This window comes from Pyxicephalus adspersus, chromosome 3 (assembly GCF_032062135.1).
Source record: "Pyxicephalus adspersus chromosome 3, UCB_Pads_2.0, whole genome shotgun sequence".
In the NCBI taxonomy this organism is placed as follows: domain Eukaryota; kingdom Metazoa; phylum Chordata; class Amphibia; order Anura; family Pyxicephalidae; genus Pyxicephalus; species Pyxicephalus adspersus.
In genome coordinates this window covers 67,908,915-67,924,535 of record NC_092860.1, presented here as the reverse complement: position 1 = coordinate 67,924,535, position 15,621 = coordinate 67,908,915, and the positions used below count along the sequence as shown (strand labels likewise).

The window sequence follows — 15,621 nt, the reverse complement described above, 5'->3', positions numbered from 1 at the left end:
ATCCGAGTTGTTTCATTTAAAATTAATTGTGGTAATGCACAGAACCAAAATTAGAAAAAAGATGTCTCTGTCCAAATATTTATTGACCTAACTGTATATAGAAAAAAAAGATCCTTTTTTTAAACCTTTACTATTAGACAAAGTATTTTCATACGGTACATAGATGCCCTGTTTCCTTAAACCAAATATGTCATTTTCTAAATATTTTAGGAACAGCTGGAAATATGGATCCCACTCCCATATATGTCTTTACTGTTAGCAAGATAATGATATTTAAAAAAAAGAATACATTTTTCAATACTCTGTACCTAAAAATGTTCCAGAATAGCATTTCATTCTAGTAAAATACTTCACTGTCTGAGCTACAGTCATGTAAAAAAAGAAAGTACATCCTTTTTCAATTTAAAGGGTTTTCATATTAGGGCATAATAAACATCATCTGGCAGATCTTAAAATTTGACAAATACAACCTCAGAGGAACAACAACAAATGACATAATACACTGTGTCATTATTTAAAAAAGTCAAAATGCAGAAGCAGTGTGTGAAAAATTAGATACACCCTTACCATCTCCATAGGAGTTAGGAGGGTGAGTAGCAGCTAGGTGCTGCTAATCAAATGCACTTGAAAATTGATCATTAGCAAGTATGACAACCTCTATACAAACAGAATTTTTGCCGGTCTGGAGAATTCGGGTGCGTGTTAACACAATGCCAAAAATGTTAACACAAAGACAAAAAAACATCAGCAGTGATCAGTAAAAGCGATTCCTGCTGTCCATTATTCTGATAAGGGTTAAAAGGCAATTTCCAAACAATTTGAAGTCCAATATTCTATAGTAAGAAAAATCACTTGCAAGTGGAAAACTTTTAACTCCGTTGTCAATCTTCCCAGAAGTAGACATTCTACAGGCGTCAGCATGCTAAATGATAAAAGTTCATAAAAGTTCATGACAGAAAAATACCAAAAAAGTAGGTCTTGTTTGAAAGGTTGTCAGATTGCAGGTTGCATCTGAACAAAACCATAAGACTTCTTTTAACAAGGACCTTTGCACAGATATGACCAAATGGAGGTGTTTGGCCATGATGAACAGTGCCACATTTAGTGAAAACCCAACAAAGCATATTGGCACATACACCTCATACATACTGTCAAGCACAGTAGTGAAGGGTAAATTGGACACCTTGCAGTCAACCATGATCTCCTCTCAGGAACAGTTAAAGCTTGGCTGAAATAGGGTAATCCAACAGAACAATGATCCCAAACACACCAGCAATTTTATACCAGAATAGCTAAAGAAGAAGGTGTGGCCCAGTAAATGTCCAATCGAACTGCTGAGGCAGACTTTAACCCCCCTGGTGCTATGAATAAAGAGGATTTTCAAATGCAAAATCAGTGCATTTAAAAATCCTAATTTTAAATTTCCCATTTACCTGCCTGCATGGTTCTGCCCTCCAGGCATGCACTCGCGAGCAGATGCCCGGCTGGCATCTGCTTCCCCTAGCCTCGCGTCCCTAACATTCACACGCTGGGGATGCAGATGCCGGCCGGGCATCGCCAGCTTGCACAGATGCCAGGCCTGCATTGGCAGGAGAAGACCATGCTGACATCGCTGGAGGAAGCCGCTGGAAATGGGAACAAGGTAGGAGTTTTAACCTCCCTGGAAATTCCACCCTGAGTGTGGCTCAGGGTTACCTATGCTTTTTGCATAGAAAGTCCACCCAGAGCCACACTCGGGAATACCGCCAGGGAGGTTAAGAGGGCTGGGCATAAATAAATACCTGCAAACCTCAAAAAAAACTATAGCAATATTGTAAAGAAAAATCGGCCATAATTCTTCAGAAAAAAAATAACTTCAAGTTGTTGCTAAAGGTGGTTCTACAAGCTACTGAACCATGATGTGCACTAAGTTCTCCACACAATGCTTTTCCTATTTGGCTCACTTTTTAGAAAAAATAATGGCACAATGGAATCTGTTGTGTGTTGTTTTAAGCAGATTTAAATAATTTGGGGACCTTTAGGGATCAGGCTATTTTTTTAATTATGTCCTGATAAATCCTTGGAATTAAAGAAAGATGTGCTTTCTTTTTTACATAACTGTAACTGGTTAAAGCTGACCTAAACTAATTGTTTTTTACTTTAAATAAAATTACCTTTTTTTTTTGGGGGGGTGGGGGGGTTAGGGTTAATCCCTTTCCCTTTATAAAGACAGAGTGGGAGCACAGAGTCTCCTGGAATACCCACATCATGCATCCCAGGAAGCTTCTGGCTGCTCTCCCTGCGCATGCCCAATTGCTTTTTCTTCAATGGGGAAAAAAAATGCTGATCTCACTCGTGCGGTGAGATGGGCACTCTTTTTTCCCCATTTACCACAGACTATGTCATCTGATCTAATGCCTATGCAGTGCAAGATCAGGTGATGTAGCCAGAGTGGAAAAAGAGGAAAGTAGATGGCAATGCCCATCGCTTGCTCCGCATCTGAGCATGCATGTAAATGCAGAGATGTTCTACACCCTTTATTATGATGAGTTACAAATGTCTTTGTTTTCATCTCTCATGTTTAAATACTTCCCCTGTTGTTGTACCCTAAATGAAAAAGTAAAAAAATCATTAAATAAGCTAATATCCTACTTGTAATGTAAGCCCTCTGTTGTGTTGATAGCATGAAAACCCATGTAGTTTCTGTGCAATAAGACATTTCCTTGTTTCTCTCTCTTGAACCCAAACTCTGGCTATAGCCTAAAAGGAAACATTTAGCGATCATCTGAATATATTATTTAAAAAAGTTTTTTTTAATGCATTGGAAGAATAGGTAGACTCCAGTTTATATGTAAATATACATCCCTCACCCTAGACACACAGAATGATATGTTGGTATTTGAAATGATATTGGCAGGTTGGCACAGTGGACACAGTGACTAGCACTCTCACCTTTGCAACCTAAAACATTAAAGCTCCCCTACATTCTAAAAACATGCAGTTAGGTTAATTGGCTCCCCTAGAACTGCACTTGGTGGTGTATCTGAAAAAACAAAAGCGTGGCTTGATTTGCCAAATGTGACATGGATACAAAACACTTGTAATAATACCTACATAGTTAAAAAAAAACAACAAAAAAGTACCCAACAAAAATGTATGCAAAATATCAGGTAAGTACACCTGTGTCATATATCCTTGCACAAAAAAGGCATGTGCACTGGGCCTAAAAGTATGTCGATTGGACAAACTGCATGCAATTGTAAAGAAAATAGATTACCAATATATAAAACATTCTTGAACCATAAATGGCATGCAAATATGATAATCTGTATGTTTTACTATGACCCCAGCTACCACAAGGGATACCTTCCAGACTGCTACCATAGCAATCTGTTATTAGTTTCACTTTTTCACTAGTACACTACCTGATGGTACAGTACAAATTATTGTCGTAACTACATATTATTTTACTTATAAGCCACAGGGACAGTGCTGTAAATCATTTGTATTCATACAACTTAACAATTGATGCTGTAGAATCAATTGATCTTCTGCATGATTGCCATAATATGCAGAAAACAGAGTAAATGTTTAGCACAATATTCGATAGAAAGCCCTTCTTGTGCAGATCAGGGAAATTTTGTAGATGTGACTAAGCACATCTAGATGATTAGTAATGAAAAGTCACAAACTTTAAACCATGGCTTCAAGTACATGTATGCAACCCTAATTAAATGTAATTGTGTTTGTCTTGTGCACTAAATATATATTTCAAACAAATTCCAATGTCTCTTTTTTTTTTAATAAACGTGCATAATCACATTTCATGCTTTGTTACAGCTCAGGGCTGCTCTTCATCAGCCTCCTTCATCAGATCTTCATCAGCCTCCCCATATATAACTTTTAAAGGAGGGTACAGTGATGGTCACAACAGTGGACCTTTGTCTGTGTAATGTATGTTGAAACAGACACTTCTGGTTTTCATTTGCAGCCCAAGTGAGAGGGGGACAAAACAGGAGCACAATTGGCAGACAGCGACAGAGCAGTAAAAAAGCATTAAAAAAAATCCAGTGACAGTGATTGGTTCAGTACTGTGCAGCTCCTACCTGCTACAAAATCTCTGAACAGAGATCAACAGAGAACAGCAAGAGGGAGATACAAAAAAAATGTCTGTTCACCAGTCTGGGCATAGCCTCTATTACAATTTTCCATGATTCTGCACATGTGATGATTTATGAAACCAGCCAGTTAAGAGTATGATTGACAGCTGACATAAGTACACTGGCAACTGTGACAGTTATCAGCAGAGGCATGTCTTGAACATAGCATACACTGCACATGTGCACAGTTAAATTGATTGGTTTAGTACTGCTTAACAACAGCTGCTTGGTAATAATCCAATCCTAAATTCCACAACAGCCTATCCTGCGTGGTGATGGCCTATAAATAAATAAAAAAACAAAAAAATACAAAGACAACATATGGAATTAAAATCCAGTGTAGGGAAATGCAAAAGTCACAGAACAACTAAAATTCACTAACATTTTTTCAATATTGCCTATAACTATAAACCATCGCATAGCATGGTTTAGATAGTGTGATATAAATCATAACAGAGAAATTTTAATATAAAAAAGGATAGAAATAACACATAGAAACATTGTAGAAAGATTGTAAATGCACAGTGTGTCAGTTTTTCCTATTCCCCATGTAACACGTAAGCATATGCATAGATAGGTTGATGTATTCAGTGGTCAATGTACCAACAGTCCCAAAGTACTAGCAATTCACTCTGTTGTAAAATGACATAAATCAGTGCCCAATAAGGAAGGTAAGGAGTGTTTTAATATTCAGTATAAATTTGAATTCGTAGGGAAATTGCAGTGTGCATGTGTCACAAATAAAACAACAAGCATGCTGTTGCCACATTGCTAATACCGCAGACAGAATTGACATTCTGTACCTAAAATTAACTAATGAAATCACTGGGATATCTAGGTATATGACAGGGATGTCAAACTCAAATACACGAAGGGCCAAAACCAAAAACTTGGACAAAGTCGTGGGCCAACCTTCAAATTTATTGAAGGCTATTTGTAGCCTTCTAAGGTAAATTTTAATAGTAACCTTTTTGCATAGGCAAACAATATTAATAACAATTTTTCTTTTATGAAGATCCAACTATTCAAGTCCATGCCTTGAAGTAGCAAGGAAAAGTACAGCTGAGGGGAGTGCTGGAAATGCCAAACGCAGTCAATGCGGAGATAATTCTTATGAGTGGCCCGCCGCTGAAACTCCCTCTTCATTGAAATAGGGCTAAAATACTAAAATTCCCGACATTATTTGTGTCTTTAAAACAGTCAAATGCAGGGCCATGCATAGGCAGGGAGCCCGCTGGTCGATAGACGCAAGTGATGCCGGGAATTGTAGTAGCGGCGCTATTTCAATGCAGAGGCGGGCCAGCTGTAGTTCATATTTAGAATTCCTTTGGGGGCCAAAAAAAAAGGATGTTCCGGGCCAGATTTGGCCCCCGGGCCAGAGTTTGATACCCCTGGTATAGGAGAAGTGACCTAATCTAAAAATTAGCAAATACATAGAAACGTGTACCTTGCTGTACTGATCTTGCTGTATCAATACCCAAACAGTAGAGGGTGCAAAAAAAAGTCTGCAGAAGTAAGCTTCAGACTAGTGCTACCTTATAAAGGATGATATTTAAAAGATTAAGTTTCCTTATGTTCTCAGCTTACTGGTGTATAGTGCAGTGAAAGCAAGGCATAGCCTGGTCTCAAGGCAGGAAACAAATTGCAAGCAAAAATGCAAGAAATAAATAAGGGTAAGTTGGCAGTATGAGGAGGTTGCAGGTCCCAGCATTACTTTGTTTGCAGGAAATGCAGTATATATACTATACAGCCGTATGGATTAAGCTCTCCAGTATGGGAATTTAAATGAAATAAACTCAAGGAGGGGCTGTGTAGTAATTAATAGTAGGTGACATGTTCGACTAAATTATGACTTGTAAAAGTCATGTATACAATGTGGTATTCAAGGGGGCATGGTTTGGATAAATATGTTGATTGGGTAGGTGGAGGGTAGTATAAACATGTGGAAAGTCTAAAAAAAATGTTACGTTTTTGGAGGTTTTGTCCAGGCTTGTGGTAATATAACAGATGCACATGCTATACCAGCAAAAGATTCCGGGAAGTGCAAGTCCCTTTCCCATTTATCAGTTTCTGTATTATACACCTGTACAATACTAGTTACATTGTTCAAATGCCAGTTGTAGCCACCTACAATATAAATTTTCTTATCCAACAAGCAGCAGCCAGCTTCAGACTGTCCTGTTCTCATTGGCGTCACAGTTGTCCATGTGTCATTTTCTGGAACATAATACTCCACACCTAAAATATCAAAACATCGGTCAACATGGTCCAATCTTCCTCCAAATACATATATTCTTTGATTTGTCCCAACCATTGCATGAAGAACTCTTGGTTCATTCATTGGAGTTTTAAATTCCCATTGGTCTAAAGAAGGATCATAGCAATGTAAGGCTTTTTTGTCCTCAACAGACACTCCATAGCCCCCTGAAATATACAGCCTACCCCCAAGTGTAGCACCAGCATGACCCCATGCTCTTCGTTTCAGTGAACAAACGTAGGTCCATTCGTTCTTCTTTGGACAATATCTTTCCACAGAGGACAAACTGCCTGATCTATTTCTTCCCCCAACTGCATACAACATGCCATATAAGACATTTAATTGAAACTGAATTCTGCTCTCCTGCATGGGTTGTATTCGTAGCCATTGATTCAAATGAGGATCATAGCGGGAGCAAACATCTACAGCTCCTTCACCACTGCGGTATTGCAAATGCTGGCCACCTACTACATATACAAAATTATCCAGGATTGCAACACAAGCATGACTGCAACCAATGTCCATTTCATTAAGTTCCTTGAACTGGCGGGCATTTACATCAGGCAGGTAATACACTTTGCTGCTCACTGTTCGGTCATTATCGGTGTAAGGAGTTCCACCAAATGTTATAAGTGATACTACATCTGATCTGATGACTGTCCTACAAGACTGCATCTCATGCTGTCGGAATGGGAGGATTTGGTAGTTGAAAGCCTCAAGAAGATACTGGCGGCACAGGACATCCTCCACCATAATATCCACAACCTGCACACTATCCACCAACTCAGAAGACTGCATAAGTGGAAATCGGATGTGACAAAGAACTTGGCTAGCCAGTGCTCGACGAGAATAATCAAACTGCAGCCAACGGATAGCAGCACGAAATAAATCTATTTCCTTGCAGTTTTTCAGTTTATTACTTTGAAGGAAGAAAACAAGTCTTTCTAAAGGCAAATGGAGAAATTCTTCTTCCTCAGAAATTTTAAGGAAATGCGTAAATGTGAAAGAATCCACTGACTCTTTAAGAGACGCCAAACTGAAAGTTGTAGCCATCTGTCCAATATTTAGGCAGGTCTCCACACTCATTTCAGACTTCAGGAACTCTTCACAAAGTTCTACAACAGGTACCATTTGAAGAAACACTGCAGCTCCCAAGACATCATGAATACAGTCAAGGTCGAGTGTAACCTCTGAAGTATAGGCAAAGTCAATGATATGTCGTAAACCTCTAGAAGATAAACCCTTTAATTCAATGACATCTTGGCTGGCTTCCCTCATTCCTCCTGTAAACATTGCCCTTTAAATTGAAAATAAAAAAATGAAAAAATACAAATATACATATCCATATTTCAGTCAGGTTTCATTACAATATTTTAAAGTTAGCTAACATAAAAAAACTTGGAATTTAGCTATCCAGGACAAAATAATAGATTCAGCTAGCAGCCTCCATCCACCCATACTGCTTAAATTTATTTTCCTTTAACCCGCTATTATTGTGGGCCCAGATGCAAAGGACTAATGACAACTCCAGGTGTTAAATGTTTGGGCTGCTTAGATGCTCATCACTGCACCTTGGATGGAAAGGAAGGGAGTCACTTATTCTCAAATACCTGGAAGTACCAAATGTTTCACTTTGCGCTAGTGACCAAAAAAATGGGAGAGAGCAAACGATATAAGGTTTTATTGGAAGTGTTTTATTATGAATGTGAGGTTATATTTAAATGTAGGGGTTACCTTGCTGTGAATAGTTCAAGTTGCAGAGACAAGGTCAACATGGTAATAAATAGGAGCTCCAGATTCAGCCAAAATTGAATGTGTTTGCTGATATGTGTAAATATATTTTAGTTTTGTTATACATAAAACTGCCAACGTCTTTTTTATGCAAACAAGCTCTAGTGTCAAACACCAGAGCCACAATAAACAGTTGGCAAACACGTCATGGCTCCTCTTTAGAAAACAAGGTCATAGAGTTACTAGGTTCATTAGCCTCGGTTGTTCTGTGTAAATTTTGTTGATGCTAAAAAGGAAACAAATCAGGTCTTTGGAGAATTACAGGATATAGAGTATCATCTATTTTTCTATGAGACCTATGTAGAAATAGGGGAGCATTTTTTATGTATCTTATGTTTAATCCACCAGGGTCCTAAAACAGTAAGCTCATATTGATATTTAATTATTGTTTGTTTGCTTTTTTGTAATATTAAATTAGATGGAAACAGGGTCTTCCTGGAGTTCTTGTTTAACTCAAGTTACAAGAACAAATATAATTTTTTTTCAATGAGCTAAGAGTAATTTATTATCATCCAAGAAGATTTCAGAAGGACCAAAATTTTCTTATAAAAAATGATGCATGTGTGAATGTCTGTATGTTATTTGTGAGTTTGCATGTCTTATTCTCAATAGTGGAAATGATTGCTTTCCATCTCCCTTCTAAACTCATATAACTGCTCTGAACAAAGCAGGTTATGACTCTCCCAGTTGTATCATTATAAGCGCTTTAACTTTTTAATTTATTAAAAACATGCTTTTCTAATCAAAGCAAATAAAATTATTATTGCAATCATAGGAAAACCAGCCTTAAACATCACCTACTGGCTGGATATGAAATTACAAAACATTAATGCAATGCTCAGTTTAGAGGAAAGTATTCTGAAATATTTTCATATTTCCTGACAGTAATAAAAAAAAATCCAATCTCACTGAAAAACATTTTTTAATCTATTCAAATATTTGACTTGTTTACATTACGTGTAGGCGTTTTAAACAAACTGATTTGATCTGGGTGTACACTTTTGTGACTCTTTTCATAAGGGTCTTGTGTTCATTCACAAGATATGGAAAGAGCTTACCTTAGTTGCTAGTGGCTTTAAGCAACTATCCTTGGTTAACTTTGTTATGGATTATGGATACTTTTAAACACTTTGGGTTTACTAAATGCTAAACTCCAGTTTGACCATGCATATTAGTATATATCTGTTTATAATCAAATCAATAAACCAATCTCACATTTTTTGCTTTATAAAAATTAAAATATTTTGCTTTAAAATGTCTGAAGGCTTTGTGCAGACTGTGGGTGAGGTTAAAGTGTATTACTGCTTCTTCAAACGTGAACCACTTCCCTTGGTGAGATTCTATATATATCGTGTCTCCTGTGGAAGCCCATATAGAATGAACAGGGGGTTCCACCAGCTGCCCCAACGTAAAATGTTCAAACCTGTTCTGTCTAGTAACCATTGCAGCGGTGGCATAATGCCTGCTCCCATCGCCAGTCTGAACAAAGTATGAACTATGTACAAATAATAAACTAACTTCACAGATATACATTTCACAATAACAGTACTGGCTGATACTGTCACTGTATTAATTTGTGATGTTATTTTTAAAAAGTCATTCACATTTCTATATTTTTTTGTCTTGTGAAGTGTTAGAATAGTATACATTAACATATAGTGATAAAATGGTAGTCAAAAGCACACAAACACACCTACCGAAAATAGTCGCTGCAAGCAGCTAAGACTACTTTGTGGACATGGAAAACATCATTGTTTAGTGTAAGAATGACATCAAGTAGGTGACCTTGATCACGCAGAGCACTTAGTCCCTGAAGGAGAGCTGTGCTGTGACCAGAAGCAGAAAAAGTGCATTTCATGCCACTGTCAACCATCCTAAAACATTAGGAAAGTTACAATAAGTTTTTGTAAGAAATGTGAGGATACAGTATGAACTCTGTAAGAATCAGTAAGATGAAAAAGCTAGAACCTAAGTGTGCACATCATGAGTTCTAACATATGTGTTCTTAAAACAAATAAATAATACCTGCATAAGGGAAAAGGATAAGAAACCACAGTAAAATGTTAACATTTTCTGGAATTGTTTGTCAGTCGTAAGAGCAAGTTGAAGAGATACCTATAGTCATTATCAAAATGTAGTTTCCAGCACCTGTACCTATTTGCAATAAATGAATATGTATGTCTATTGTGGAATTACATTAGTTAAGACCAGAGTAGCTCATTATATCCACAACACATCATATATTACAAATATTACCAATAGGCTTCTGGGCTACAGTTAGCTAAAGTGCGTCAAGACTATTTGTAAAATCCCACTAAACTCTACAATATAGCAATATTCGTATAATTACCTAAAAATGTTGATTTTTTTTTGCAATTCTGCATTTTTACTGTTCTTTTCCTTAGATAGATGTTTTTACCAGGATGTGAACACAATTCGACATTTTACTGGGCTGGTAAATGTTTATATGAATGAGTGAACCAATTTTAATTCTGCAGCAGATAAAGAACCTGACTTTTTTCTACTAAAAATTGGTACAATTACTATATATTTACAAGATGCCTATATATTACACAATACAGCATGATAAATAGGGGTTGCAGATTACATACCAATACACTTTCATTACAATGCATAACAATACAACTTATGAGGAGAAGAATGTGCTGCCCAAATGAGCTTACAATCTAAGAGCTAATAGTATATGGTATGCAATAGGTGGATGAGATGTGACTATTTACAGAATAAGAGAGCACCTAAGATTCGTAGGAAAAAATTAAGTTTTTAGTTGAGGCGGGACATGTGCGTCTTTGGGCCTGATTTAATAAAGTTCCCCAAGGTTGGAGAAGATACATTTTTATCAGTGAAACTGGATGATCCAGCAAACCTGTAATGGATGTGTACTTTATGCTCATTTAAAAGAGTGCTCAAAACCCATTTTTTCAAACTTGCCTACCCATCTTCTTCTGTCATTTGAAACCATCACTACTTCCCACCACTACATATCGCCCATCCTATTGTGTGTGAAATTCCCCCACCTACTAGATTGTAAGCTCTTCAGGGCAGGGTCCTCTTCTCCTGTATCACTGTCTGTATTAGTCTGTCATTTGCAATCCCTATTTAATGTACAGCGCTGCGTAATATGTTGGCGCTATATAAATCCTGTTTATTAATAATAATATTAATAATAATAATGTGGTCCAGGATTCAAAACATTTGCAAGCAAATTACTTTGAAAAAATCTATTCCAGATTTGCTGGATCACCCAGCTTCACTGATGAAACTGTATCCTCCTCTCCAGCCTTGGGGAACATTAATAAATTAGGCCCTTTACGTGAGATCTACATTTTATCCTATTTGAAGCTACTTACCAGCAGTACTTACCTATGTTCTGTCATCCACTGTCAAGAGAAAGCAAGTATATACATGTATTGCCTGGTAACTTTGTTTTTTTGTACCCTCAACAACCCAAACCCCAGGATTCAACATCAGCAGCATAATGACATAAAACACAGTAAACTATAAGTGTAAATGTAAAATCTTTATTAACTGGCTTGGTCTGGGTCAGCTCAGTCTTTTTTTCTTTTAGCAGCACTAAATTGTCATTTTACAGTCCTACCCAAGTCTGCAGCCTTAGAAAATTATAGATGTTTTCATTATTCCTTCAGGCCATCCCATATATATTAAAGATCATTTGTTACAGTTGCAATTATTTTATTGGAGCAGAATTACAGTCTGGCATAACATACTTAAAAACATATCCCCTAAACACCTTGTTTCTCATATTGTTATCTTACCTCTCTGTGCCCCAAAGTAATGTGATCTGTGTAAAAACACAATTCACCCTATTTCACAGTACATCAGTGCTGGCAGAAGTCATTAAGCACTCTTAGATCATATACAGTTAGGTCCATAAATATTTGGACAGAGACAACTTTTTTCTAATTTTGGTTCTGTACATTACCACAATGAATTTTTAAATGAAACAACTCAGATGCAGTTGAACAGCAGACTTTCAGCTTTAATTCAGTGGGTTGATCACAAAGATTTCATAAAAATGTGAGGAAATAAAGCCTTTTTTTTTTTTACACAATCACTTCATTTCAGGGGCTCAAAAGTAATTGGACAATTGACTCCAAGGCTATTTTATGGGCTGATGTGGGCAATTCCTTCATTATGTCATTATCAATTAAGCAGATAAAAGGCCTGGAGTTGATTTTACCATGGTGAAGAGAAACCCCTTCACAACAGCCAACCAAGTGAACAACACTCTCCAGGAGGGAGGCGTAATGCCAGTGGCAGCCATGCACGCCCAAGCCATCCCACTGCCTCCGCCAAGTTTTACAGATAATGTGGTATGCTTTGGATCATGAGCTGTTCCACGGCTTTTCCATACTTTTTTCTTACCATTATTCTGGTAAAAGGTTGATCTTGATTTCATTTGTCCAAAGAATGTTTTTCCAGAACTGTGCTTGCTTTTTTAGATGTTTTTGAGCAAAGTCCAATCTAACCTTTCTATTCTTGAGGCTTATGATTCTGCGATCATCCACCACTGTTGTCTTCTGTGGATGTCCAGGTCTTTTGGCGTTGCAGAGTTCACAAGTTCTTTGTTTCTTTCTCATGATGTACCAAACTGTAGATTTTGCCACTCCTAATATTGTAGCAATTTCTCAGATTTTTTTTCTGTTATTGCAGTATAGGGCAAAATCTTCCACATACAAGAAACCCCCTCAAATCAACTTCAGGCCTTTTATCTGCTTAATTGATAATGACATAACGAAGAATTGCCCACAACAGCCCATGAAATAGCCTTTGAGTCAATTGTCCAATTACTTTTGAGCCCCTGAAATGAAGTGATTGTGTAAAAAAAGACTTTAGTTCCTCACGTTTCTATGCAATCTTTTTGATCAACCCACTGAATTAAAGCTGAAAGTCTGCAGCTCAACTGCATCTGAGTTGTTTCATTTAAAATTAATTGTGGTAATGTACAGAACCAAAATTAGAAAAAAGTTGTCTCTGTCCAAATATTTATAGACCTAACTGTATATATATTTTGTTTCTTCTTGCTATCTTCAGCCAACTTGATAATTGAGTTAATTTATCCCAGCATATGCAGGGGAAGCTGGATCGCTTGTTTTCAACATTTATATTAAAAAATGTCAATGTTACTGGTATTGTTTAAATTTACAACTGTTAGTTACTCGGCAACATAATCATAGGTGTGTGTGTGTATATATATGTGTATATGTGTATATATATATATATATATATATATATATATATATATACTGCCTTTAGAGTCCCAAATTTTTCCTTTTTATACTATTTGTTAATTTTGGGATGTGGCAGGTGTAATTTTGCTGAATTAAACGTGGGAGATTCCAGGTAAGTTTCTTCTTTGTGTTTTACACCGCATAATTGAGGGGGCTGTGTTTCATCTTTGTGTTTTACACCGCAGAATTGCAGGGCCTGTCTGTTTCTTCTTTATGTTTTACATGGCATAGTTGGGGGGGGGCTGTGTTGTGATGTGTTGTGTGCAGTGTTGTGCTATGTGATGTGAGCTGTGTTGTGTGCAGTGTTGTGATGTGCTGTGTGATGTGATCTGTGCAGTGTTGTGATGTGTGCTGTGTTGTGCTGTCTGCTATGTTGTGCTGTGTGCAGTGTGATGTGTGCAGTGTTACTTCTTCAAAAATGCTGAAAACTTCAACAACTTCCATGGCGTGAACTTACTTGTATACATGACTGTATCAGCAAGGAGGGACACACCACAGGCTAAAAACACATCTGTTTTAATGTGGTACCTTCTTCTGTATGTTAAGACTTCATTGGTTGCCAATGCACCTTTATTCAGACCTGCACCACTTTTGCAGATTGTGGGCACCACAATGCATGGCAGTGAATTACACAGGTGCATTGGTGCATAGGGCACTGCTTCATTGTGCTTAGGTATTGCTGTGCATTGTTGTAACGTGTACCCTACTGCAATGCACAGATGAGAAACCAGCCACAGCGTGTTCTGAAGTATTCTCCATGTGCACAGCATAGTACCGACTCTTTTCCATGTTCAGCACTGCACCTTTAGTGTACACAAACTACAAGAGCTCCACAACAGCAAGTATAGGTATGCTTAAATGGTAAAAGATTATTTTCTATGATGACAATTGTGCCGTTTATTAACAAGCACTCTTCTGGTGACCAGCATCCGGCACCTTTTTAAATACATCTCATGGTTTGTCTCTTCTGCAATTACAATAAAAAAAAAAGAATGCTTTCTCACAAGTTTCTACATTAAAGTTCCCAATTAAAAGAGTACCTTAAATCAATATTTTTACTTTACATAAAGAGGGAGACACCCTTTTTTTGAAAAAGGGTGCAGCACTGCCCCTTTAAGCTGTGATCGCCGTAATGGTGCGCACAGCCTCCCGGGATACCTATGTCATGCTGCTGCCCTGATCTCGGGGATGTGCAGAAGGGGGATTTTTCCTCCTAGGGGAAAGAGATGACAATGTCATGCATGCGCAGTGTGAACCTCTACGTCACCGATCTCACACCTGCGCATGTAAGTGTATTTTTTTTTGTTTTTAGTTTAATTCCACTTTTAAGTATAACTGATAGAATAATGTGAAAATTATGAAGGTTTTAATGCAATATGACAAGTTTGGCACTTTCTTCTAGAAATCTATTAGAGGGTCATGTGGGAAGGAATGAGGAACAGGAAGATTTGATTATAGAATAGGAACATATGGAAACTCTGTAACACGACAATCTTTTTAATATGTGCTACTTTCTGGAATGAGCTCCCACACATTGACCCCTACCATACGGAAAATAGAGTATTAGTTGTGACAGGAGTGACAGCAGACGTGGAGGTGTAGAGCTGCACACAGGCGGTGAATACTGAGGAGAAAGGTGAAAGTTTAGCAGCTCGCAGCGCTCCACACCCCTCTTCTGAGGCCTGCTCACTGCTCCAGCCCCGGAGTCTATTACCAGCCTCCTCGACTACAAAGAGGGATAGTACGGCAAGGCAGAGGGGCTAATGTGTTCGAAGGAACAACGGCTTGCTGCCCCCCTCCCCGGTATGCGTGCTCACCTGCTGTGCCCGAGACAGCTAAACTCTCCTCCACCGGACTCCGCCATCTTCCCGGGGCCGGCTCAGGTTAAAAGGCATTAAAGAGACAGCAGCAAGAGAAGGGACACAAACAGCTTGGCAGCCTCACTGATCACAACACACAGAAACCGAGTTATCTATCATGTGTAGGGGTGTTGTTAGTTATTAAGCAAGTTTTGTTTGACCTGGGCTCTACTCTGGTGTATGATAACTTAGGCACAGTGTTCTGTTTATGGGCATGGAAAAAGGAGAGAACCATGGTGTTGTTTTTAGGGCCCAATTAGATTTGTGAGTGGGGCTGTGTGCTTATTAGGTTTCACCTATTA

General features: G+C 37.9%; 1 protein-coding gene across 3 annotated transcripts; it reads right to left on the bottom strand.

Annotated features, from left to right (window-relative positions):
• Positions 1 to 4,806: 4,806 nt before the first annotated feature.
• On the bottom strand, positions 4,807 to 15,333 carry KLHL26 (kelch like family member 26). Of its 3 annotated transcripts, XM_072405046.1 has the most exons (3): positions 15,278 to 15,331; positions 9,885 to 10,061; positions 4,807 to 7,693 (listed from the first exon to the last, which is right to left on the bottom strand). In XM_072405046.1, the coding sequence occupies exons 1-3, from the start codon at positions 15,322 to 15,324 to the stop codon at positions 6,103 to 6,105; spliced, it is 1,815 nt and encodes a 604-aa protein (XP_072261147.1). In that variant the 5' UTR covers positions 15,325 to 15,331; the 3' UTR covers positions 4,807 to 6,102. The 3 variants fall into 3 exon arrangements, with proteins under 3 accessions (XP_072261147.1, XP_072261148.1, XP_072261149.1); XM_072405047.1 differs by lacking the exon at positions 9,885 to 10,061 and having other exon boundaries at positions 15,278 to 15,333; XM_072405048.1 differs by lacking the exon at positions 15,278 to 15,331 and having other exon boundaries at positions 9,881 to 10,006.
• Positions 15,334 to 15,621: the final 288 nt, after the last annotated feature.

Excerpts from the sequence above, each read along its gene's own strand:
- KLHL26 (XM_072405046.1), bottom strand. The coding sequence starts at position 15,324 with ATGGCGGAGTCCGGTGGAGGAGAGTTTAGCTGTCTCGGGCACAGCAG. Across the intron at positions 10,062-15,277 it reads AGCTGTCTCGGGCACAGCAG|GATGGTTGACAGTGGCATGA; the intron begins GTGAGCACGCAT and ends CTAATGTTTTAG. Across the intron at positions 7,694-9,884 it reads GCTTGCAGCGACTATTTTCG|GGCAATGTTTACAGGAGGAA; the intron begins GTAGGTGTGTTT and ends TTCAATTTAAAG.